The sequence below is a fragment of the Phaethon aethereus genome (genome assembly GCF_964289735.1).
Source record: "Phaethon aethereus genome assembly, chromosome: 7".
NCBI lineage: Eukaryota > Metazoa > Chordata > Aves > Phaethontiformes > Phaethontidae > Phaethon > Phaethon aethereus.
The window spans coordinates 37,495,735-37,522,059 of record NC_138583.1 but is presented as its reverse complement, the minus strand read 5'-3'; the positions used below and the strand labels follow the sequence as shown (position 1 = coordinate 37,522,059).

The window sequence follows — 26,325 nt, the reverse complement described above, 5'->3', positions numbered from 1 at the left end:
GGTCTGGGGGCAGCTGGGGTCTGGGATGATCTGTGAGATCGCGCGTGGGGCTTTAACAAGCCCTTCTTTCACAGCCTCGGAACCTTTGGTACGGGGATGAGGCGAGTTCCCTTTTTCAAAGGGAGAATTCAGAGGAAACTTTATTTATTTATTTATCTTTATTTATTTGCCGGAAATACCTCTGTCTGCCCGGACCGCCTTGCGTACCCGACGTGCTTCCGACAGCTCGTGCGCGTGCCCATCCCGTAGAAACACCTCTGTGCCGATGAGGCACGGAGGAACACCGACGCTCTTGGAGAGTCTAAAATAAATGGTCCCCTGGAGTAACCGCCATCGGGGTGCGTTTCGGGCAGCGCTCGCCCCTTGCCCAGGCCGCCCAGCCTCCATCCCGCCACCCCCCGAGGCAGGTCCCTTGAAGCTGTTCCTCTCTCTCTGTGCGCGCAGGGGGTTTTCCACGCTCCGAGGCTGTTCCTGCGCATCCCCCACGGAGCCGGCGGGGCCGAGCCTTTCCCGGGGGAGCATGGACTGAAAGAGGAGCTTCACCAGACCACGGCTGCCGGCCCCCTTCGCCTGGACCCTGATGGACTCCGAGGCAGGACTGCATTACCATGGTGATGATCTTAACCAAAACTCGGGAAAACAAAGGTGCTGACTCTGTAGCAAGCAGGACTGAGCTGGTAAGCTGTGTGAAATCTTTGTTCAAAACTCTTTTGCTGCTGAGAGCTTTGCTGTACCTTCATAATAAGGGGGTTTTGTGCTGCAGGGCTAGATCTTTAGATGGTTTATAGCACTGATCTCTACCGAGCCGCATTAATGTCCGGTGATTGGAGTACTGTGGCTTTTGCATATGTGGATTTCAGTAAGCGTGCGATGGCATGAACAGTGGAAAAAAATAAAATCAATGCTGTGAATAGCACGGGTGAGAAGTTGCTTCACCAACAGTGAACAGATGCTCATCATTAGCAGGAGGATGAGCGAATGGGGAGAGCAGGATTGAGTGGGAGATGGCGAAGGGCAGTGCTGTGGTACTTCACAGTCTCACTGGCAGCCTGGAGAGATGCAAATCCAACCATGCCCAATGTGCAGGCAACAAAAAAAAAAACAAACAACAAAAAATCAGGGGCAGCAAACGACTAAATGATGCTGCAAGGGGTGAGCAAGGCCGTGGGGCTGAGCATACCTACGGTAGTGGCAAATGAGGGGCAACGGGTTGTCTGGGGCACTGTCGGAGCAGGGGCAGGAGGAGGAGGTACGGGGTGATGGAGAAAGCCCAGAGCAAGGCTGGTCGTGTGGACATTTGCTCCTCTGTCCTCCAGGAGAGATGGTCATAGTCTGAGAAGAAATGAGACCGCAAGGCTGATCCTCGCAGGGTGCGCTGAGAGTCTCAGATAAGGGCAAGCAGGAACTCAGCAGGAAGCATCTGGCAGGATTAGCCATAAATGGGCATTTTGAGCATAAAAGAAATATAAAAGCCTAAACTTTCTGAGGATGTCGAACTGTCTGGCCAGATAGCACAGTGTGCCGGGGCGGAGGCAGGCCGCCCTGGCAGCGCACGGCGGAGGAGAAGGCCAGCAAGCCAGAGGCAGCATTAAATCCTGCCTTAAAAGGGTGAAATTTGGGAAGGAAGGATATTGATATGTTAGAAGAATATCCTTGCCTTAGTGCTGGCTCCTGCGGGAAGGCAATGGCTCCTGTGGGAAGGCAATGGCTCCTGCGGCTGCTGGTTGGGTTGGCAAGGGGGGGCCTGGGCATCCGACGCCGGCTGTGCCCCAGGAGGTGTGCGGGGCGGGTGGAGGGGACCCTGCTGCGGAGTGGCAGATGAGAAGTAGTGTCTTCTGCTGCTGCTACGGGAAGGGATGGGAAGGGATGGACACTCGGGCTGTCCGACGGCGGCGGCAGAGGTGCAGAGCTGTAACACAAAACTTTGCCCTCACGTGTTTGCCGAGCACCTCCCGCGGCTGCGGGGCTGGGTCAAGAGCACAATGATAGTCCTTCTTACACAGGTTGAATTGCCCGGTTGTCTGGGCTGTTGAACTGGGGCAGATATTCACAGGAAGACTGATCTACCAAAGCACGTAAGAGTTCTTCCATTGACTTAATGGGAAAGGCCAAAAAGCAAAACCTAAAGGGAATAAATGCCTGAGCAGTGGGGCAGTATCACCTGCCAACACCCAGTGGGTTTGTTTGGTTCGGTTCCCAATTTGGTGTTAAGACAAAACTCGTACAAAACGGTGATTAGACCTAATATGGGACCTATGGTGAGACCTCACCTGGAGTCCTGCATCCTCCTCTGGAGCCCTTGGCACGGGAGAGACACGGACCTGCTGGAGCGGGGCCAGAGGAGGCCCCAGCAACGCTCCGAGGGCTGGAACAGCTCTGCTGGGAGGACAGGCTGGGAGAGCTGGGGGGGCTCAGCCTGGAGCAGAGAAGGCTCCGGGGAGACCTTCCTGCAGCTGCTTGTAAGAAAGATGGAGACAGACTTTTAGCAGGGCCTGTAGCGATAGGACAAGGTGTGATGGTTTTAAACTGAAAGAGGGCAGATTTAGACTAGGTACCTACCTAGAAGGAAGAAATTTTTGGCAATGAGGGTGGTGGTTGCCCAGAGAGGTGGGAGATGCCCCATCCCTGGAAACATCCCAGGTCCGGTTGGATGGGGCTCTGAGCAACCTGCTCTAGTTGGGGATGTCCCTGCTCATGGCAGGGGGTTTGGAGTAGGTGGCCTTTAAAGGTCCCTCCCAACCCAAAGTTTGTATGATTCTATATGTTACCTAAAGATGTTCCTCTCCTCCCGCATTTGCAGGCAGTAGATGGTCTCTGGGGCTGGCACTCAGATGCGCGCTGGCACAACCCTTGCCTTCTCTGGGACTTGTCCCGCTTCCACCACTGCTCTGCTTTGGCCACTCTTTGGTGACCGCTGCCTGTCCTTGCTGTCTCCTGGTTAATTCTACCTGCCGCTTCATAAGGTGGGGCTTGACAGATAAAGATATCCTTACTTCACCCAGAAAAGTGGCACATGCTCCAAAGGCGGTGACCAACCCTTACTTACCTTCTCCACATCTGCATCCCATCATTGTTTTCTGCCTCCACATCCCTCTATATTCAATATTTACAGTATTCTGTATATGAAGTGGTACCCTTTTATTGGAATGCTTTGTACAGGCAGGTGCCAGCATTTCGTACATTACTATATTATTATTATTATTATCATTATTATTATTATTGTCATCGTCATCATTGTCGTCATCATCATGTGAGCAGGCAATGTGTAAAACATGGATCATGAGAGAAGGTGCGGATGCGGTGGCCTAACATCAAATAAAAGGCAGCTACGGCAGCACAGATGAGCGGGGAGGTCATGCTGGTGCTTCCCTCAGATGCTGTGAAGCCTCGGTCAGATGGGATGGTGTTGCCATGAGAGACAATTCAGAAGCAGAGTATGGATATTTGGGGGGATAATAAAAGAACAATTAGTATGCAAGTGTGTTTTTGCAGATATAGCTGAAATGGCATGTAGCTGCAGATGTCACATTGATTTATTGTATATAAAACTGTCCATGCCCATTTTTAGAAGTGTGATGATGTCTTTTATGCTGTCAAGAGGAAAATTCTTGGAAAAAAGGAGTGTAAAAAACAACCAGGATTATTTTGTACCCATATAATGGCATTTTTCCCTATTTTTAATGCAAATCAGGACAATCCGAACACAGACTGCCCAGAAGTGCTGGGGTGAGGGCACCTTGCCTTAGAAACACTATATAAAAAAACCCCAAATAGCCGCTTCATACCTAGATGGGAGGTCTTAGTGCGCTTGGGTGGGGTTCAGATACCACTGCTGCTGTTTCTAGCCCAGTCCAGAATTACTGTTGAATTGCAGCTCCCAGCTTAATTTCTCTGGTGTTTTGGGTCCCGGGGCTGGGGACCTCGCTGCAGCTATTCCCATGGGTAAGGACTAACTGCAGGACCCCCGATCTGCAAGCTCAGGCCTTGACGCTGACTCTCCACAGTGTTTAATTAAATGTGATTTCATTCAGGGAGGATGACTGGGTCTGTCCACCGGTTCCTGCCAAAATGGGACCGTCACAGGTGCCCCAGCCTCTCCTCCTGGCCAGGAGCCGCAGGGCTGTGCCGAGGCTGGAGGCTCGGTGGTTTCTGGTGCCCCGGTCAAGTCTGTGAGAAGTGAATAGTTTTTCTGGTTGTTTGCAGCACACTCCAAAGATGAGTCAAGGACCTACCCTCTTCTCTTGTGGCGTGATGGGTAAGTAACAGAAACTTCTGTCCGTATTTACTCCACCTCCGCTCCCGCTTTCTTATAAGCAATGGGCGGGAAGATGTCCTGGCTGTCTGGACCTCTCAAAACAATGCTCCCCTGCAGACCCCGGGGTGGGCATCCCTTGTGTGGCAGGGATGGAGTGGCACCCGCCCTGCCACCCGCTAGTGGTGGCCATCACGCCCATGCCACCTTACTTCCCAGAGGTGGCTGTCCTGCCCCGTTGCCATTGCTAAGTGAATTGCTTATCTCCTTTCCCCTGCTTTGATATATTTGCATATTTTTAGAGTTACTCATACAGTTGAGATTATAAGTATTTTTGGTCTGAGATTGTGTTTGAGTATCCAGCCTGTGACCTTGGCTCTTGACTGTTTGCACGATGCAAGTAATAAATATCAAGCATTATCACTAAAATGTTCTACCACATGGCACATACTGTTTGGACAGTTGTACAACAATAAGGAAAATGTCTTTTTTTTGCCTTTGACAATAACCATGGTATAGGATGTTTAATACCTTTTACGTCAGTGCATGCTATCAACTTTTATGCTGAACAACCACCAAAATTGATGGTGGGTTGGTGCCTTGCCTCGCTATCCTGAAAAACTGGTAGGGCTAGGGGATGTGCTGTGACATCGTGCAAGTTGGATTTTGTAGACGGGAGCCAGTCACTAGGTGAAGTCTCAAAACCCAGTTAAAGTTGTAGGTGAGGTCTGAGTCAAGCTACTTGGTATGAAAGCCAATACTTTACAGACTAAGAGACTGCCCCTTTTCTTCATGGACACAACTCTCATTAGTGTTAATGGGAGCCAAGCCCCTGCGTTGAGAGGAGATATTTCCCAAGCTCTCTGGTAACGCCAGTCATGGGCAGGGTGAGGGAAGATGGAAGGCATTTGGGTTTTTTCAGATGAAGGTCACAAGCTTCAAAGTCAAGAAGGGATAGAGACAGCCTGTTCCAATTTTCCTGCCTGTCAAACATGAGTGAGGAACAAAGAACCCCGATCAGATGGTTTTGTCTTGCGCTGTGGCACTGGCAGGCTCTTCAACAGATATGAAGGGTCTACGCCTAATTGAAAAGCAGCTTGTTGATAAGAGCTTTTACAAAGCCTTCTGCATCTTCGTAGCGCTGTCCTGGTCTTCCTTGGCTGCCAAATTATCCTGTTTCTGAAGGAACCAAATGTTACTTCCTTGACCGCAGCTTGCCAAGTAATGGTCTTCGTCATGCCCAGTCAAGAAGAGCCAGTCTCTCCAGCATGCAAGGGCATTGGTTGGCTTGGGTTTAATTTTGGGCATCTTTCCTGAATGCTTTTCTTGATATCTCCATCCTTGTGGGCCACCAGCACAGATGGATCCAGCATCACAACATTTTAAATAAGTTCCATGGTTATAATGGCACCAAATGTGAAACTGGGGGAATATTTTGGGTCAAAGGTCCAAGTCCCTGTCGGTGGAAAGCACTGAGATCAATAAACGCAGTGCAGTTTAGACTGGCAGCACAGCCAACGGGAGGCAAAGAGTCGTGGTCCCATGTACAGTGTCAGGGGGGTGGAGGGAAGGTGGCTGAATTTTTGGGTCTTTTTTAGCCAGAAGCAGCTGACGGTCTTAGCACAGGGTCTTCCCGGTTGCCTTTGGGGGCGAGGGCAGCTTTGGGCAGGAAGGCAGCTCACAGCCGGTCCCAGTGGCCATGGGACGGTGGGGCAGAGAAAAAAGCCCAGCCTCAGCCAGGCTGCTGGGGAGAGCATCATCCAAACCCTGGAGCTTTCCACAGGCGTTGGCTTGGAAAAGTTTGTCTCCAGGAAGAAGGAAGAAGTTGGGTCAAAGCCCCAAGGGGTGCATAATGCACCATAACCAAGAAACCCAGCTGGCCCAAGGTGGCAAGGCTGGGTTCCTGCTTACCCATGGCATAACGTGGACAAAAAGAGTAAACTGAAGCCCATGCATCTTAGATGTAGATATCCTGTAAGGTATTAAACACCATGAGAATCTGAAAATCGATTATAGATTGTAGTATAACTCAATATATGAGTAAACGTTATTGAAGACTTGATATGTTGGATGATGCAATGTTAGATCTGCTTCTCAAGGTGACCTAAATAATCTTTTGGTTTTTAGATTTCTAAGAAATACTCCTGCCAATGTGACGATGGTAGTATTACTAAAAAGATTGGGTTTTTTTTCTGGGAAGAAGATTAAAGGTGAAATGCCTAAAACTATACATTATAAAATGTCTTTTTTTCCATTCTCCTTGAAACACCTGGGAGAATTGTCCTGTTGTGGGTAGGGTTTTTTCTCCCTTTTCCCTTTTCTTCCCCTGCAGTCTCTGCTGCATGTCACCAGTGAAAATATCAGTAACTGTGCTAGAGAAAGAAGGCAGCATATAAGAAATTTGGGACATTGCTTTTGACTTCCTATATTGAAATGTTTCTGTCTCTGGAAGTACGGCAGAAGAAAATATACAGCATTTTTACAAGACACTGGCAGCATCGCCTAACCATTCCCTAGCGGTATGTGAGAAATACTTGGCATCTAAGTCGGTAGCACGAGAGGCTGCACTTGTCCAGTCCTGCATGAGAAAGTCAGCGGGCGCGTGCCGATGGCCGTGGCCTCCGGCTTTCTGCGTAAGCGAGGAATCATCTTTGAGGCAAGCTGCGGGCAGGGTTTTATTGAGGCTGCGACAAGGCGCTTGCGAACGCAACCGCCCTGACCGCAGGCTCCGAGTGCCGGCATGGCGGGTGTTCCATGTCCAGCCCTGCTTCTAACAGGGAGGGCGAGGATGGGTTTGGGCCTGTCGGGGACGGACCCTGCGTGCGTCCTCTCTGAAGCGCTCTTTTAAAAGTAAGCGTCGTTTGCTTTTCCTCGTGGAAAGCACCCCCGGAATTTGTCCTCGTGGAGCGCTGCGGCAGAGCGATGGAGGAAGCGCCCGGGTCAGTTCGTCGATCCTTCGGCACGCTCCGCCGCCGGCGCGGCTTGGCAGCGCCACCGATGCAAGGGGCGAGTTGCAGCCTTGGGTCTTGTCGTTGCACACCTCTTACCTGGAAACCACTTTTCACGCCACACGGGTGATGGAGGAAAGCCAGGAAGCCAAAAGTAAGTCCAGCTGGGGGGCGATGCCCCTCGATGGCATCCCAAAAGTGGGATTTCAGGGGTTTTTTGGAAAGCCATTGGCGTAGAACAGCATCTTGGTGCACGTTCAAGCATCGTCAACCCGCAAAGAGAAAAATCTGCACAGGGAAAGCTGGCGAGGCGTAGCTGGAGCGGACAGACCTCACCAGAGGTCGGCGTTGGAAGAGCAGGGCACGTTTCACCGTCGGGGTGGGGAATTCCAAACCCCCGGGAAGGCCCTCGGCATGAGGAGCCCACCGCCCACTGTTGTGTTTATTCTCCGGCTGTAGGTTTGGGAGCCGTCGTTTTCATTTCCCGTTGAAGCACAGCTCCGCTCGTGGTATTTTTAATCTTATTTCTGTGGTGCTGAGGCTCTACGGCACTGCCATCGGCGAATTACAACCGTTGAATTTGTTCCATGTTCAGAAATCATCTCTCGAACGTGAACAGGGACAGTGGAAAACACAGGCTGCCATGTCCCCCGTGCACAGAGGCCAGGAGACTGAAAATCGCCTTGGACATCATGTGAAACCCATGTGAAGAGAAATGTTTGGGTTAGGATCCAAACAGAATTTATCTGCCAAAAAGGAGAAGAAAAACCAATTGAAACCCGTAATTGCCTTACAAGTTGCCGTAATAAATTATGTATTAGTGTAAATTATTTCACAGGGGAAGAACGTTGAGGAAACTTGAGCAGAAGGATCATGCATTATGTATAAAAAGGAACTGTAAAAATATTATAGCAGCACATTTGCGTTGCTGTAGTTAAAAGTTGTGTCAGCGTTTTGGTTTTACGCCCTTCTCTCTGGCTATGAACGAGGTCATTAAAATTTACTCTGTGTCACCAGAAGGGCACGGCAGTCATTTAAAAAGCCCGTGGCCATCTCGAAGCTTGTTCACTCTTAAAAGTGAACGTCTTGGTTTTGCCCAAAAGGAAACTGAGGAACAGGTAGCGGTGCCGGTGGTGTTTGAGCGTGCTGTCGGTGGTCCCGGGGCGGGCTGGGCAGGTGGCTTCTGGCGTGACTCTGAAAATAGGAGAAGGGGGGAAGATAACCCGGGCGAGGATGGTGCGGCAGCCAGAGCCTGGGATACCCCAGCTCTTGCCGGGGCTTGTCGCCACTTGCCCAGGCCGGAGAGCCAGCCTGTGCCGGCGACGCACTAGCCCTGTGTGGGGAGCAGATGCCACGGCTCGCGGTGACGGTAGCTTTTCCCCCGCACCCCGGATGCTCTGGCTGTTTGACAGCCACCGTCTCTCTGCCGGAGCATCCCTGGCAGGGCTGCTCTCACCGCCCGGCGCCAGCCGCTCCGCGCCAAACGCTCCCGGAGGCGGGGCAGGGCTGGGTGAGCGATGCAGGAGCCGGGGCTCCGCTCGCTCCTTCCAGGGCTGAACCAGAGCTGACTATCGCAGCCTTGCTTTGGGAAGCAGGAACGATGTGGTTTTGGATCCCCCTGAGGCTGGGCAGCCCGGGAGCTTGCAGCCGTAACCTGAATTTCTTGCTGCTTCATGGTTTGCAGGAGGGCTCAGGCTCCTGCTGCCACGGCCAGAGAGGGCAAGACAAGAGATTTGGTCCTCCCGAGGCTGCCGATAACAGCCCTCTGTGTCTCGGGAGCTGGAAAGCTATTTCACAGTCAAAGAGATGCTGGAAAATTCACTGTGTGTTGCCTCACCCTGGAAATAAGGATTTGCAGATCAAAACGCCTCGAAAGAAATTTGCTGGATGTGCTGATCAAGTGACTTGAAGTGTTTATTTTTGCAGTTTTAAGTTAAAATCCAAAAGTAAGATGCTGTTTCATCCAAGGACGCTAACAGCCAAGAAGGACCTGTTTAACCAGGGGAAGAGCCCCTCGTGCCGCACTTCCATCGAGCTCCGGTTGTAAATGTTCTCCTAACGTTTTTCCAATAGGCAAAAAGGAGGGTTTTGGAGCGAAAGCAGCTCACTTGCGAACCGAGGGGTTCTCCTGGTGGGTTTTATCCTGGAACAAATTACTGCCTCGGGGTAAACCGAGTTGACGTTTGTAATGTAAGAAAATTAATACACGCTTAACTGCAGCAGTGTTAATGGCTCCACTGCAATTATTGCTATCAGCATGCTCAGGGTGTGAGTCTTAGTCTTAAAAAATTAACAGAAAAACAGCTGGTTTTCCTCAATAAGGCTTTCCTGAGTCCTTTAATTACACCCTCAGCCCTTAGACTACCCCATCTTCAATTTGTTTCAGGGAAACCCATTTTTTTGTTTGCACTGAAAAACCATTTTCAAGGTTATCCGGTAGTTTGGGACCAGTCCGTGGTGCTCGGGGGCTTGGGGGGGCCAGGCTGTGCCAGGGTCTCCTCCTTGCCTTGCCAAAAAACCAGCTCCCACGGTGCGAGGGGAAAAGCAAATAACCCCAGGCTGGTGCTGGGGATAACGGCGCAATTACCGTTTTCTTTGCAAGGTTTGGAAGATTTATAGCTGTTTGTGCTGAAGCAGGGGTGAAAGAGGAAGGTGTCCCGTATCCTCCTCACCAAGGCCTTTTGTACAGCGTGATGTCTCCGGCCAGAGGATCGTGGCAGCTTGCCATGAAAAATCAGCTTCTATTTCTGTTTCTTTTGTCTGCTGACCTGACCCAAGAAATCTTTCTGCTGGCAGCATGATACAGAGGGGAAAATAATAAAGATCTAAACATAGATGTAGCTGTTTAGCACAGATTTCTCACTTTTCATTGTGTTTATTAAAATGAGGACAGCAACAGTTACAATGCCCTGTGGTTATTGAGGGCAGAGCCAGGCTGGCTGTGGCTGGCGCTGTTACAGCAGCAGCTGGATGCTGAGAGATAATGGGAAAACTGGCCAAGAGCGGTGCAGGAGGTCTCAAATCTGATCTCCCGAATTGAAACCAAGCCCCAGTCAGCAGCGTTCTGCACCATTGCACCTTCCCTGTTGGGCTGGTACCTACAACTGCGGGCTGGGTACGGCTTTTAATTCATCCCTCGGTCGCCTGAGTGGAAAAACCCCAAAACCCCTAGAAAATACTGCACAATTTAGATACGATCATATGAAACTTCGCAGTGACGGTTAGCTAGCACGCTTTGCTTCTGTTTGCAGCAGCCAACGACAACAACAGTCACCAGAGAAGGTCTGTTGGGTGATGACTTTTTTCCATTGCAGCAGCCGACAGGGTTGTCCTACCATGGTTTTCCTGTTGAGCGTCAACGGCATATCTGCAGAGAGCCCCGTTTGCCTGCGCAGCCAGACCTCGATGATACGCTGCTTGCTGCTTTTATAGTGGGACCGTGTGCGGGAGTGAGATCATCACCCTTAATCCTCTCTTTTGAAATGCGTCGGTGAGATTTCCGACTCTAGCTGTAGCTGGGTTTGCAGTCTTCCATGGCCGTATCCATTTCAGCCTGCAAACTTTGGAGGCGCAGGTTTCTTGGAGCTTTAGCCGGGCAGCACAAAACCCATCTAATAAAAGGAATATCTTTATGCTGACCCCCAAACCACGCAGCGGGACTTTTGCTGTGCTGCGTTGGAAGACTGTTAATGCAAGCCAGATTTGTAGGGGGAACAAATTCCCGTGTAAACGAGCTGAATGAGAGAGGCAGAAAATGTTAAAAAAGTATATTTAAAAAAAAAGCGAACCTACTAAGCGATTTGTTCCTTTAAATAAATGCTTCGATGTTATGTTTATTGCAGAAAACAAAGCCAATGCAAACAATTGGCTGTGCTAGGTACAAATTGGGATTTTCAAGGGAACCCCAAAGAGATGCCAAGCCCAGGTTGCCGCAGAAGAGCAGGAGGGTGTGGGTACCCCGTTCCCATAGCACCTTCCCGCTCCGTGCGGGTAGCCGGGCAGGGGGGCACCTGGGGCAGAGCACCCAGATGGCCCCAGATTTGGGGGATGGAGAGGAGGTGGGCGATGAGCCTCACAACAGGGACCTAAGAACAGCATCTTGCAAAGAACCGCTGGAGGTTTATCGTGCATCTGTTACAGCATCATCCGCCTTGGAGCCAGTTCAGTGCGGCATAGCAAGCGTCAGTTAGGCACAGGGTCGTTGGGTCAGTTTGAGGAGGTGCTCAGGGCCTCAGGGGGATAAGTTGATCTCGTTGGAGCAATGCTATTTTAGCAGCGGCCGAGAGCAGGACAGCCCTATGGGTGTGGGGATGGCTTTTGGTTTCCCCTAGGCTCTGATGACCTTGTTGGGATTTCCGTGCTACGACAGGCAGCTCGATGCCCGGGGGGCTCTCCCCTTTCTGTTAGGACCATCCCAACTGCTATCTCATCTCCTTTCTGGTGTTTCGTCCCCCGAGGTCCTTCTTGCCCCAGCGGTGCTACGGCTTTGTGCGCTTCTCTCCCAGTTTTTGTGAACCTCTTGGGCAGCTGCTGATTGTGGAGCCCAGGACAAACTGCCTGCATCTGAGGCATGATTTATCATCGAGATAAGGCAATGGCCACGTCATTTTATAATGCTGAATTTCCCTTAGCTAGTGCAACCTGGGTGTTCAAAGGCATGCTTTTATCTCCTTCTGGCAGTTTTGCTCCTGCTGTGATTATCATTTTGTCTCTCTCTCTCTCTCGCCATCTACGCCGCAGCAACCGTTCTGCTGGCAGTTTGAAAACCATATTCCAAGAGTTAATTAATTTGTACTGGAAAACATCCCATATGCTGCTCTTTCTGCTTATGGACGCAGAAAGCGAATCGCAGAATTAATTAACGCTAATGCCCGCGCGTGTGTGTTGTGTTTTTTTTTTCTCCTTTCTGCACCAGAAAATGACAGATGGAGAGATCTCAGCAGGAAATGTCCACTTCAGCTCGAGCAGCCAGGCGCCAGCATCTGGGACTGCTTGTCGGACAAGGGCGAGGAGGGCTCGCGCTGGCCGAGGGAGACGGCCAGCACCTGCTCCGTCACCAACCTGATCAAAGACCTCAGCCTCAGCGACCCCCACGGCAACCCCTCGGCCCCCCCCAGCAAGCGCCAGTGCCGCTCGCTCTCGTTCTCGGATGAAATGTCAGGCTGCGGGACCTCGTGGAGGCCTTTAGGCTCGAAGGTTTGGACCCCGGTGGAGAAGCGGCGCTGCTACAGCGGAGGGAGCGTGCAACGCTACTCCAACGGCTTTGCCACCATGCAGAGGAGCTCGAGCTTCAGCCTGCCGTCGCGGTCCAACCTGCTCTCCTGCGAGCACCCCGCCCTCAGCAGCCGGCTGGCGTGCCAGCCGAGGAAGTCGGCCGCCGGTGGGCACGGAGGAGACAGGGTGGACATGCAGAGGTCCCTCTCCTGCTCACACGACCACTTCTCCTCCTCGGAGTACTGCCCGCCCTCGGCAAGCAGCACGCCCGCCTCCACGCCGGAGCTGGGGCGACGGGCCGGCGGGCTCTCCCGGAGCCGCTCGCAGCCCTGCGTCCTGAACGACAAAAAGGTTGGGGTCAAGCGGCGGAGACCGGAGGAGGTTCAGGAGCAACGGCCCTCGCTGGACCTCGCCAAGATGACGCAGGTAAGAGGCGGCGGTGCCGTCCCGGGGCTCAGCAGTGAGGTGATGCTGTTCTCTGCTTTGCTAAAAATCCTTTAGCATCCTCCTGAGGTGGGTCTGCGGCGTGCAGAGTAACTGGGGCGTTACAGGGGAGCGTATCCTTCTGTCCGAGCAGCAAACCCCTTTCCCTCCAAATGGACCTCTGTAACAAATCCCTGCATTTCTGTTCTGCGCCGAGTTTTACACGCCAAGCCCACCATGTCGTTTCCTCCTGGCACGTGTTTCAAGCAGGAATACGTGAAACCCCACAATTTCAGTTCAGGAGAGAGGAGCCCTGAGCCTGCCGTGAGGAGGCGAAGGCAGCACCCCGAGGCGCCTGGGCCGGGCTCCGTCAGGAGCCGAGTTCATACCGCTACGGGCTCTGCTTGCTCTTAGCCTCTGTAATTTTCCACTCTGGAGATGTTATCACGTTTCATTTTCAGTTGCAAACACAGAGCACAACCTTCCTCTTCAATCTGCCGCGCAAAGGCAGATAACAGATCTGAAGTGCGAATCGGGGAGGATTTTGCTCCCGGGTCCTCTCCCTGCAAGACCAAGCGACTGGACTTGAGGAAGAGCGAAAGCCAGAGGCTGCACCGAGCAGCGTTTCCATCGTGACTGATAACATTTCTTTTTCTGCAGTTTTATGATCCGAGATTTCCCACATCGATAATTTATAGTTGTAAAGTCAATGACACCAGCAGCTCTGTGCGGGATGGAGGTAGCGGCGGGCTCTGAAGACCCCAGGGCTCCTGCTGTGGGAGCAGGGGGTTTGCCCTGGCCGCCTCCCGGGGTGGGCTGTCCCCTTCTGCCGGCCAGAGAACTTCCCCCGTGATTTCGGTTCGATGTGGTCATCCGCTGCGCGGTGCCGCTGTGCCTCATCCCAGAGGCAGCTGTGTCGGGAGCATCTGCCCTGATGTTCTTTGTACAGCCGCGGCCGGCAAAGCCCACCGGGTGCAGGGCATCCCCTTGTAGCTTGCAGGGAAACTGCCGGCAGCAGTTCATCGGGTGGGGTGGAGAAACGGCCGTGGGGTTTCTCCCCTTGCCGTTCCCCAGTGGGGTGGCATCCCATGCTGTACGTGTGTTTTCCCCTCTTACAAGAACGTGATGATTTTGGCGTTGCATGCTTGGCAGCGTGGTGGGTGTTTCAAGGAGTGCAGTGGTGTTGGAGGAAGAGATTAGATTCTCCTCCTCCTGAGGAGCTTAGAGGATAAAAAGGGTGAGGGAATCACATATTTGGGTGATAACAGGGGAAAAACACGAGGGTTGCTCTCGTCTTTTGATAAACCACGCCAGCAACGTTTCACCTGCTAAGCTGCTTTTATTAGCTAATAAGCTGGATGGGCAGTAGAAACAACTTACACGTGTCGTTATATTTTACTAGCTGCAGGCTAGAATAGCACAGTTGCCCCCAGCTAATTCTCTCTGTACAAGCAGTCACTCATTGCTTCACTGGTATTTGTGGTGCAGAATGTCCCGCGAGCCCCTGCGGGAGTTCTCTGGCAAACCAAAACCCCCAAAAGGGCCGAACGGCCTCAAAACCGGTGGTGGGGAGGGCGAGGCCGCCCCTTCCCTGTTCGCCTTCCCCGCCCGGAGCCTCACGAGCTGCTGCCGCGGGCAGGGAACAGAGGTGACTGTCCCCAAATCGGCATCGGACCTGTGGGGAGCAACGCCAAGCGATGGCCAAGGGACATCTTCCTCGCCCACGTTTCCTCCAGCGGCGTTTTCTGGGGCCGTGTTTGGGAACGCAAAGCGTGACATGCATTTCTGCTTCGCGTGGGGGCTCGCATAGGCGCGCAGGCACGCGCGCGAGGGCAAGGAGCTGCGCAAAGGGTCGTGTTTGCGCGTCGCTGGGTTTTGTTGCATCGGGGCGATTGGGCACAGAGACGTGTTGCTAGCACGTGTGGTTGCGTGGGCGCACGGGTAACACAATCCAACGTGGCGGCGGAGCTGGTTGCGCACGTGCCAGCAAGCATCTTGGTTCGGTTGCCCACCGGGATGTCTGCTTGCCGCGACCAGCGGTTTGGTCTTGCAAGGCTGACCGTGCCCACCGTATCCCGCCAGACAGGGAGAAGGCGGAGGCGATCATCAAGACCTTTCGGGATGAGACCGAGGCGTTGAATGAGTTGCAAAGCCTCGGTGTGATGCACGTGTGCCCCAGCTGCATCTGCCGGAGCGTTGGCTGCACAAAGGGAAGAGATCAAAAGGACAGGACTATTTTTGTTTGCCTGGCTCTTCTGAGAGCCTGCGCGATGGTTGCCGTCTCTGAGCGGTGCTTGCGCTGCGGTGAGATGAGCATTTCCGAAGCTCTGGGAGAAGTCACCTGCTCTTCTTTGCTCATCGCTTTGTGCCGGGCCAGCTCGCAGGGGCACCGACGGAGAGCGCGGAGGAGCGGGGAGCGATCCTCCCATGGCCACAGCCGTGGCAGCCTCAGAGGCTTTGATCCCTTATTAAAAGAATTAACGAGTTTATCTTTGCAAATGCCGATGAAGCCTTTCCCCCCTCACCGCCCCCCAAAGGTTCCTTGTGAAATGCAAACGAAGGGCATGGAGGCGGTGTGGCAGGTAGGGCAGACCCCCAAACAGATCCCGCTGGCGGGGATGCAGCCCTGGTGCGGCACCGAGCGGATGGGGCATCACGTCCAGCTGATTTTGCTGCCAGTGCTCCACTCTGCAGACCTTGGGGAATAAAAGGCTGGTACTGGGACCTGGAAAGCCTCTTTTTGTAGCTGTTCTTCCAGCCCTGCAAGCTCAGGGATGCTCCTTCCCTGCTCCCTTGGTGCCCATTGGGGGTTTAACACTGGCTGTAGCTCATCTCAAGCCCTTCCAGGTCCCTGCCGAGGTCTGCACGAGGCTTCGCCGGCACAGCATGGCTGTGCGCTCGGCTCAGTCCCTTCTCTGAGGAACTGAACTGCAGGCCGGGATCGCATCCTGCACCTCTCAACCCACCACTTTGGGTTGGCCTCGGCCCCAGTGAAACACAGAGTCTAAACAAGAGCAACCCCGACAGCCCAGTCCCCACGCTGGCTCCTGTGTTGGACGGCTCTCCATCCCACGTCCCCATGGCAGGGACCCCGTGGGGGCCGGGGGTGCCCCCAGCACGGGCAGAGGACGTGGCTAAAGGATCTAACAAACCTCAGCGTCTGGCTGTCAGGCTCGTGTGTTAGGGGCTCACACGTGGGTACAGAAGGACTGCCGCAAACCCGCCTAAGACCCGGGTTCAGGAGGGTGAGGGCGCAGCGAGGCCCGGCAGGTTGCCCTCCTCGAACCCCCTTGGGCAGCACAGAAGGCTTGGGTGGAAACTGCTTCGGACCACTGGGAGCGGGGCCACTGGCTCCCACAGGCTCTGCACCCCAAAGGGAGTCTCGCTTTCTGTCCCTGCGAGGGCTCAGCCCTGCCTCAGCTGCCTCGGGGTGTCATCTCTGCCCCAAATCCCTAAACATTTGCAAGCCATTCATGACTCCTGCTCACCAGGTTAGTCCGAAGTGAGCTTCACACCCTTCAGCCGCCAGTGGAAACGTGGAGGAGAAGCAGTAAACGGAAATGGGCCGAGAAGCGGGGACGGCGTGAGCAAATGCTCGTGGTGACGGAGCAGCCAGGATGCTCCAAGCAGCAGTGTGTCACCGGAGCAAACGTGGTTGGTAACCGAATTTCAGGAGGAGGGCTGCGGGCTGCGTGGCAGTAGCTGTTCGGCAGGAGAGAGAGGTGCAGACCTTCTCCAGGCAGCGCTCCCGGTGCTGCCTGGCGTCCTTGCCGGAGGTCCCTGCCGCCGGGAAGGGTGCCTGCAGGTGCTTTGTGTGCTGATGGAGAAGGTTCATGAGAAGGACAGGGGAGGAGGAGAGTGTCCGGGCTCTGGTTTCCACCTTTCGGGAGGAAAAGGGCTGATGAGAGGCGCAGAACCGCAGCGGCAGGCGAGGAGCCGCACACGGCGCAGTCCTCGACTCCCTCCTCAGCCCCTCTGGCCTTCAGGCCCGGTCCCGTGTGGGACAGGGGACGTGACAAGGAGAAGCGGGACCTCGAGGCTTGAAGCAGAGCTCATGGCGGGGCTGGATCAGTGTTTTCCAGCATCCCTGTCCTTCAGCTGCTCCTCTTGAGCTCTGGCGAGGCTCTGGGACAGACAGACACCTCCACCCAGAGACGTGAGACACGCGCATGCATTTCCCTTGCAGTAGATGTGCCTGGAATTGCTGGCTCACCACTGCAGAGTTACCTAATTCAGTTGTCCCAGCGGGATCCACTGAGGGCTTTGGCAGTTAGGCTAAGCCTATCCAATAAGCTTTGCAAAACCCAACTGTATCAGATGGCACATCTGACCAAAATATTTCACCAGGTGGGATCCTTGGGGCGGCTGTGCTCCCGGCACAGCACTGACCTTCCTCGCCCTCAGAATCACTAGGTTGGAAAGGACCTTTAAGATCATCAAGTCCAAATCCCCTCGCCACGGGACAAAGACAGCTCCTCCGTCACGACAGACCAAGGGGGAAAGTTTGTTGGCTGTGAAAGAGAGGGCTTGGCCGGGGGGAGCCCGCGGGGTCAGCGGGAGCTTCGCTTTCCCTCCAGTAGATGCTGAGCCCAGGCGCACATTCAGAATTTGGGTAGCCGTGGCTTTGGCACGGGCAAGTGACCCAAGGATTGCAAAAATCTGATCGCTCGTATGTGCGAAAGCAGCTCAGTCCGTGTTCCTGGAAAACCTTCAGCTTGAGGAATAGTTGTGTTTTCTCTGGCTGCTGTCCTCTGCATCAAAAAATCCCCCAAAGTGAGACAGCGAGGCCTGAGCACCCTGCGTTACTCAGCTACCCTCCAGCATGAGATCAGACAAAAATAGCTCTTGGGCTGGTTCATGCTCTGCTAGAACCGATACGATAACCACACAGTCCTGACGCCCCGTGCTGCAGGAATGAGGAAGGGATTGCCTGGGTGAAGCATCTCCCGCCGTGCTGGTGGCAGCGAGAGCGATGGGCACCCCCTCTCCCGTCCCCTCCTCGCCCGCCGGTCCAGGCTGGGTGCCCGGGGCCACTGCCAAATGCCCAACAACCAACGCCACCATCACCAAGGAATTCTGCAGAAAAAACTGGGATCCAGCCCAAGGCGCATCCCGTGGAGCATCCTCGGTTTCCAGGGAGGAAACCCATCCGGGTCCGGGTGCCCGTGGCAGCGGGCGCATCCCCAAGGCAGGGCTGCGCTGCCGGGCTTGGGGCAGTGGGGCTGCAGCGGAGCGGGAAGAACGCGGAGCCAGGAGCCGTGCGACGGCCAGGCTTTTCGTAGCTACTCAGTGACGAAGAGCAGCACTTGCAGGCGGCTCTCCGCGTGGGAGGACTGGCACAGAGGGACGAGCAGGATTAGGCAAGTTACGGTGAGCATTCTTGCCTTTGGTGGGGCGAGCTTTCAGGGCGTGGGGCACGGTCAGAGCCCTCCCCGGGACAGGAATGCCATGAAAACCAGTTAATTCCGTGTGGGCAGTGGGTGACGGGATAAGCATGCTCGAGAAAAGCCTGCAGGCTTGGGTATTCCCTCGGGCTGCCCTCAAAGCATCTTTGGGAACGAGACTGGAAAGTAGGTGCTTTCAGCTGAAAAGCTGAAATGATGGCCAGGTGCCCACGTGCCCTCCAGTCTGGCTTTGTACAGGGCAGAAATGGCTTGTGTGCAGTGCTCTTCGTGATTCAAAGCGAGGGAAAGCCGCAGTGTCCAGCCTGGGCTTTCCAGCAGACCGCAAAGCATTCACTTTACAGATGGGGAAACTGAGGCATGGGGCACACTGCGAGTCCCTGGGCACTAATGGCAGAACTGGGAACCGAGCCCAGGGTGCTGGGTGCCAGATCAGGTAATTTTTTGCTTATGCTGGTAACCACATGTGTTTGTAGGCCTGAAACCCTGTGCCGTAATCAAAATAAAAATAATTTGACCCGAAAGAAATGTTTTCTTCATACCAGGAGGGATATTTAGGCCAGGCAGGAGGGGAGGGAGCCACTCCTGGAAGCAATTACATGGCCACATAACTGGGCTAATTAAGAAAGAAACCTTAAATGTTAAAGTTCTTCTGGGAGGGAAAATACTTGGGAAAACATTGCCTTTAGTTCCTCAGAATCCTGGTTTTGTCTCTTCTCCCTGCAGTTCCCGTAGCTCAGAGAGGGGCGGTGAGCCCGTCTCTCTCCCCTTCTTATTTACTCATACGGCACCGAAGCAGAGAGGCTTCCGCTTCAGGCAGAAGCCAAACCGTGAACACAGTTGTTGTTGAAATCGCGACCATTCTGAAAGGCCACAGCACCGTGAAAATCCCGCTGCTCTTTTTGAACGCACGCCAACGCTACGCCTTGTGCCTTCAGCCCGGGTACAAACCCGGCGGGACGCGCTCGGGCGAGCGGGTGACGACGACGTGTCACTGAACTCTCCCCCGTGTCCAGAGACAGGTCGCTGATCTTCACCCCGAGCAGGGAGGGTTTGGGTACCAGGGGAGCTGCCTGGCGCCAGCGACCACCCTTGTGCCCCTTAAAATGAGGATATCGGCCACCCTCTCGTTTCGGTGCAGGGCGTGGGTTTGCTTTCCGACTTCAGCTTTTATTCCCCCTTTCCACGTGAAGCACGAGCCCAAGGAGAACAACATCCAGCCTCCGAAATCCCCGCAGTTGCTCTGACAGCCCGTTGATTAACCTCCTGGCAGCGCGCTCTCCTTCCTAGGCGCGGTGCTCCGGGTCTCGCAGCTCCGGGGAGCGCATCCGTGCCAGCAGGCTGTGATTGGAAATGGTCGGGATCAGGTTTTTCCGTGAATTGGGAGGTTTCTCAAAGATCTGCTTTTCTTCTTCTGATGTGGGTGCATCTAAAAAGTATGGGAGATGGGCAACCTCGTGAAGGTGGCAGGAGGTGGCTTAGAACCCGTCTGCCCTCCCGGCTGGGCTGATTTTGGCAGGAATGGGTGGTTTCACCCGTTGCAAGGCACTAGGAGAAGCTGGCTGGGTGTATTAGGTGAGAAAAATGGCTTTTCTAAAAAAAACCCAGAGTCCGCCAGAGATACCGTGTGGTGGAGAGACACCCGCCTGGTTTTCCTCTGCCGTGGGCTGGCGCGGTTCTTCTCCAAAGGGCGCCTTGCGGTGCCGTTGACCTGGGGACGTGCCAGCCCTCTCCCACCTCCGCATCTGCCGCTTCCCGGCGTCTCCTGCAGGATTCAGGGTGCTGCGTGCCGAAACGCCTCGCGGCAGTAGGAACGCTGGGTTCGGTGTCTTGTCGGAGTCAGCTGCGGGAAGCCGAGTGACGGGCCGGCCCCGACGCTGGCGCCTGCTGGCTGGGCAGATGGCCTTCCTTCACAGGCTCCGGGCAGCGGCAGGGAGATGTCACCTGTGCACCATTTCTGGTGGCTCCACAAGGTTCTGGCCTCTCTGTGAGCCTTCACAGCAGTTGCAGTTTGAAGAGCTGCAGCCAGCATAACAAATATTGTACAACCGATGTCTTCTCCTCCTGAGTTTTCTGTAACATCCATTTATTTTGCTGCAAGAGTTGTACCCGTGAACACTGAGGGGCAAACAACTTCTCCTCTGTGAAGCTCCTTATTAGAATCATAGAATTGTTTTGGTTGGAAAAGACCTTCAAGATCATCGAGTCCAACCGTTAACCTAACACTGTCAAGCCCACCACTAAACCATGTCCCTCAGCACCACATCTATATGTCTTTTATTACATAGTATGGCATATATGTCCCATATAGTATGGGACAGAGAGCGGTTGCTATTGAACAAATAAGGTAATTAAAATACAATATGGCCTTGCATCTCCCCGGGCTTATGGAGAGCTTCCCATGGCTATGAATTCACCATAAATAGTTATGGGCCATGCGGGTGGGCTGTGAAGGATGGAGGAGAGAGTACTGGCAGCAGGGGAGACCAGCTTAGAAGGTGGTGAGGAGGAAGCGCTGGGCGTGCCTGATAAGGAGGAGTTCTAGAGAAGACTGTGCCTGGAAGATGCCTGTTACGGGGAGGGTGCTCAGATGTTGGAGCCGGGTACAACGGGACTATTCACGCTGCTTGCTGGCTGCCGTAGACAGACGGCACCGTTCATGGGGTGACTTCACCGTCCTCTGAGGAGCACGTGCCTTCGCAGGATGGAGTCATCTGCACCATCTGCACAAGAGCATCCTCCTGAAACGTGGATGTGTGGTTCTTGTGTGTTTCGGTATTAAAATCATCTTCAGCCTGGGCTGGAGATCGAGAGGAGCAGGGTGTGTAATGCTCTTGATGGTTGGGAGCCAGGCTGTCCCCTGCCTTGTTGTCCCCTTCAAACTAAGGAATAACGGCCGTTTACGTGAGGATCCGTGCGCGAAGGAGCCCGTACGCTTCCAAAGCTGAAGAAACAGCCCACCCACTTGGAAATGTTTCAGGCTGGTCTCGACCCTGAGTGGGGAGAAGTTTTAAACTGCAGGGTGAGAGAACTGACTTCTCTGTGATCACCCAGCTCTTTCCTCAAGGGTAAAATTCTCTAAATTTCCTCTGGAGAGGATTTTCTGTTTAAATTTCGGCAGCTTTCAGGCTTGCTGGTGGGGGCAGGAGGGGTGGCACCGATCTCGGTCGGCGTCAGCACCCACTCGAGCCGGTGGCAAATATTGCCAAAAGGTAGCGACAGGCGAAAAACTGGAGGTTTTAAATTCCAGACGTATCCCAGGAAATAGTTTGCTATTGATGTAACTTCTGAGACAGATTCCAGCTTCCAAGCCCCAGTGTTTTTTAAATAAACAAGAATGAGAGCCTGCAAAGGTCAGTCTGTGGCTTGGTGGGAAAAAGCCTTCGGTTCAGGATCAAAAGAAAATGACTCGGTTCGGAGGGCGCAGAGGACCTCGGAGGCCGGCTGGATTTAACTTTGGTCAGACTATTACACATGCCGCTGTCGTTATTTATTGCCTCGGTATTTTTTTTACTTAAAAACACAAGTAGTTGAAAAAAATTCAAGTCAATTTTGGAAATTAGGTTCATAATGATGTTTACTCCTGGCGTGAACTGTTAATGGGTTTTTTCCCTCCCTACTCCTTTGACAAACAAGTCTCTGTTTTCATGGAAATACAGCAAACCTCGTCTCGGCTGGTGTCCACCGAGGCAGGGTAGACCAAGTGGCACGCATTGAGGTTGCCCACTGGTGCAAGCCCACGTTGCTGATGTCCTCCTGCCTGCAGTGCCAGGGAGGATGCTCCTGCGCTGCGTGGAACTTCACCCCTGAAATGTTCCAGTTGCTTTCAGAGATGTTTTGCATCAGTTTTCTCCTGCGCTGTGCTAAAAATGAAAGCTTTTGTTGGGCGTCATAGATTGGCCTTGTCTAAGAGTTTTATCAGGTCCAAGTGCATATGCTTTTAATGTATAGAGGGCAATATGTTAAGAGGAATGGATTCTTTTGAAGTTATGGCACTGGACTGGACCGCATATGCGTCAGCTCCTTTCCTGCCTCCTCTGCAAACGTCCTTCAAGCAGAGTTTCCCTGCCTCAGTTTCCTAAATGGAAAAATGAAGGCAATGCATTTTGTCACCTACCGCCGCCCATAGGCTCCTGAGGCTGCGCCTAGTTGGGTGGGATGCAATCTGGGTGCTTCCCACAGCAATAAAACCTTGCTCTTGGGTCCCGAGTCGTATCGCTGCCAGAAGTAGCACGCCAAAAAAGAGCCGTCTCCCTATAAAAGGCTGATTTGTTGGTGCAGCTCTGGAGTGACCATTTCAGGCAAGGTACTTCGGTATAGCCAGAGGACGCCTGCAGGAGGTGATTTATTGTAGCAGGCTCTATTTTAGTTACCCGACAGAGCTTTTAATAGCAATAATGTGCAATGCAGTGACATCCATTGTTTAGATTTTACAGTTGAAATGGTCCCATCTGCCCCAGTTATAAATTCGTGACTCACCAAACACAATGGGCTGAAAATAAATTCAGCCGTGGAGACAGAAGCGGGCCGTGCCCAGGGACGTGGGTGTTTCTGCCGTGAAATCACTTTTCCAGCACGGGCCAGGACTCGTGCGTGTGGACGGGCTCCCGCGGAAGCATCCCGGGGACCGTGTCCTGGCACCCCCTGCTCCCGGCTCCATCCCGCCGCTGCGCCCGGGGGTGTGGGGTTGGGTGCTGCACCCTTGTTCACAGGAGGGAGGACAAACAAGGCTTGGTGGTGTCTGTCCCAAACACACACAAAATCCCATTGTATCCCCAAGGCGGGCATCTGATTCCCTGCGTGCTGTTTAACCCTCCGGTGCTCGGGCTGGTACGAGACGTGGACCCAACAGAAGGGCTTTCCGAAAGCACAGGTTTTACCCCTTTCCTGGCTGGTGGTTTCTTCAGCGGCGCTGCTGAAGCCGTGAGACGCTCCACACCTGCAGCCATCCCAACTCTTCATCGCCGCGGTCCGTCCCGCTGCGTCGACACCGTCCGGACGGGGGCTCGCCTATTTGTCTGGAGCACCTTGGGGTGCTGGTGCGAGTAAAAGGCTTCGTGTCGCTGCCGGGGAGGTGGTGACAGTGAGGTGACGCTGTCCCCGTGCCGGTGACAGGATTGGTGTGGGACGTAGTGCCGGGCATCCGCTGGTACTGCTACGGGAGTTGTAGCGGGGGAAGTCAGGTGGAAGTGTTCAGCTGGAGCAGGTTGCTCCAGCTCCACTGAAATGGGCTGATTCGGTGAACTCGGAGAGTTTCAGAAAGCATTTTGCTAAAGGAATTAAATGAGAGATTGTTGGAAGTTTGGTTTTAATTTCTATAAGGTCTTGCTTTATAATTTAGGGCATGAACTGAGACCACAATAGGAGAATGAAAGTATTATTTCTGTACTGAAAATGATGCCTATAATATGAAAATTGAATAGGGCTGAGATTCTCAAAAAATGTGGTTTAAAAAAAATAAAAAATTCCATATTACTGATGTTTCATCCTAACTTGGGAGAAGTCGAAATACCAGCATCTCTGAATTTCCCCAAAGTTGAGCCCCTCCAAACCCTGAACTTTTGCCAGCTCTGTGGATGAGCCGGGCTCAGGCTCACCATTGCTCACGCCAGCACCGCTCCGGTTAAATCCATGGCATTTCTGCTACGGCATCGTCGGGCGAGCAGCCTGGCCCCGATGCCACCGTCTCCGCAAGGCTCTCGGCAGCACCGAGCGTGCCAGCGTGAGCGCCCTGTGCTGCTCCAAGGATGCTCTGCCGCGGCCTCCTGGGATGCAGAGAAGGACCCAGGGAGGCTGCAGAAGGCTGGGCAGAGGAGGGATGGGCAACCTGGGGATAAATAAATACACAGCAGTCGCTCGTGGGGCTGCCTGTCCGAGCGAAGGGGTTTCTCCAGCCCATAGCGAAGGGTTCGGTGTCTGGTAGGGAAAATACTTATTCTTGGCAGGAAATTAGGATTTCCGCCAGTTATCGTTGTGAATGGGAATGGGCTGGGAGGCTGTGCTGGGATCGAGTCCCCGCCTGCGGGATGCTGCGGGATGCTGTGGGATGCCATGGGACGCTGTGGGATGCCGTGGGATGCTGTGGGACACTGCAGGATCCTGTGGGATGCTGTGGGACACTGCAGGATGCCGTGGGATGCTGCGGGACGCTGTGGGATGCCGTGGGATGCTGTGGGACACTGCGGGATGCTGTGGGATGCCGTGGGATGCTGCAGGATGCTGTGGGATGCTGCAGGATGCTGTGGGATGCCATGGGACGCTGTGGGACGCTGCGGGACGCTGTGGGACGCTGCGGGACGCTGTGGGATGCTGCGGGACGCTGCGGGATGCTGTGGGATGCTGTGGGACGCTGTGGGATGCTGTGGGACGCTGTGGGATGCTGTGGGATGCTGTGGGATGCCGTGGGACGCTGCAGGATGCTGTGGGATGCCATGGGACACTGCGGGACGCTGTGAGATGCTGTGGGATGCCGTGGGACGCTGCAGGATGCTGCGGGATGCTGCGGGACGCTGCGGGACGCTGTGCACGGGTGGGACGGTCGGGCCCCAGAGAGCATCACTGCTCTGTGATTCCATGCATAGCCCTGCCTGCTGTATTTCTCTGTGATTTCTGGGCTACGTCCCTCCAGCCTCTCCCTGGGGCTCTGTAGCACCAGGGGGGTTCCCATGGGTGGGTGATTTTTCTTTTTGCATTTGGGGCAACCCACTAAAAATCCTCACTGTTGTCGGGGCAGCTGGAGAGCTCCAAAGACAAGAGCAAAACTGCGAGTGAAACCCAATTAACTCTACAGAATCCAAACGCAGTGCTAGTATTAATGACTTAAAGCCTCCTCCTTGTTTTTTTTTTTTTCTTGTTGTTGTTTGTTTGTTTAATACTGTGGTGTGAAGTGACTTGGTAGGATAATAGATATTTCTGAGCCTGCTAGTGAAAGCTGTTTTTCACACCAAACAGAATAAAAACAAAATTATCTGCTAAACGCACCATCTAAGTGCCGGTGCCTGTTATTGCAAAATTAGCACTGGGGCTATGTAAATATTCCTCTGCATTAGCGGGTGGGAGGGGGAAGAGCCGGGAGGGCAGACCCTGGGCAGCACGGTGGTACCCGCTGGGAGCACGCGGGGAGCCGTCCCCGCCGCGCAGGGGACGCAGCGGCACGTAGGCCTGACGGAGGGTGCCGGGGCGCCTGCAAATTACTCAAAGCCTCCATAGATGAAATCTGAAAAAATAAAATAAATAAATGAAAGAGCGGATGAGGTTGAGCTCCCTGACGTGGCAGCACCGCGTATAACCCAGCTCCGGCTCCGCACCAGGCACGGGAGCTCCGTTTGCGCTTCGTGTACCCCATGACTGCCTCCTGTGTTTTCCTTCCTCGGGTATTTCAGTCATTTCTTGCCCGACACTCCATTCGTCGCTCAGAGGCTCTTTCTGCAGGAGGACAGTGTTGGTGTAAGACCCACGCCCCCCCCGCAATGGCAGTGTTGATTTTGGAAGCCGGTGCTGCCGAGCCGCCTGCGGCAGCGGTCGCCAGCGCTGCTCGGGGCGAGGCGGACGCGTCTCCTGCTTTTTGGGGAGGCCAAACAAGCGAGGTGCTGGTGAGACCTGTCTGGGGCATCCGCCGAGCCGGTACCGTGCGCGGCCGGCGCGCGGCCCCAGCGCCTGCGCCGTTGGCAAAGCTCCCGAGATGCTCCTCGTGGTTGCAGAGGAGACGTTGGTTATTCCAGCCTCAGGGCTGAGCAGTCCCTGAAGCAGATCTCCACGCTCCGCCTGGTGCAGCTCCCTCCTCATCAATCTTCCTCCCCTTCCCGCTCGCCGGGAAAGCAACCTTGGGAGCACCAGCCTGGGGAGGGAGTCGGAGGAGATTGCGGATGCCTTAGAAGTGGGGGGGAGCAACGTAGGCGCGCACGTGCCTGGCCTGGCCGGCAGCCGCTGTTGTAAGGAAGTGCTGTAGAACTTTAAAACCCGTTTTCTAGTCGCAGCACCGGGCCCTCCGCCTTGGCGGCACCGATGAGCGCTTTGCGTGACGCCAAGGGGCAGGTAGGGCTTCACCGCGACGCAAACGACCAGGTACCAACGCAGGTTGAAGGCA

General features: G+C 54.0%; 1 protein-coding gene across 1 annotated transcript in view; it reads left to right on the top strand.

The window, feature by feature from the left end:
• Positions 1-608: 608 nt before the first annotated feature.
• Positions 609-26,325, top strand: part of FAM53B (family with sequence similarity 53 member B) — a gene marked incomplete at both ends in the record, with an annotated part of 30,464 nt that continues 4,747 nt past the window's right edge. The window contains 3 exons of the mRNA XM_082002038.1: positions 609-677; positions 4,204-4,255; positions 12,116-12,840. Coding sequence (XP_081858164.1) covers positions 609-677; positions 4,204-4,255; positions 12,116-12,840 — 846 coding nt within the window. The remainder of the gene's footprint in view (positions 678-4,203; positions 4,256-12,115; positions 12,841-26,325) is intronic.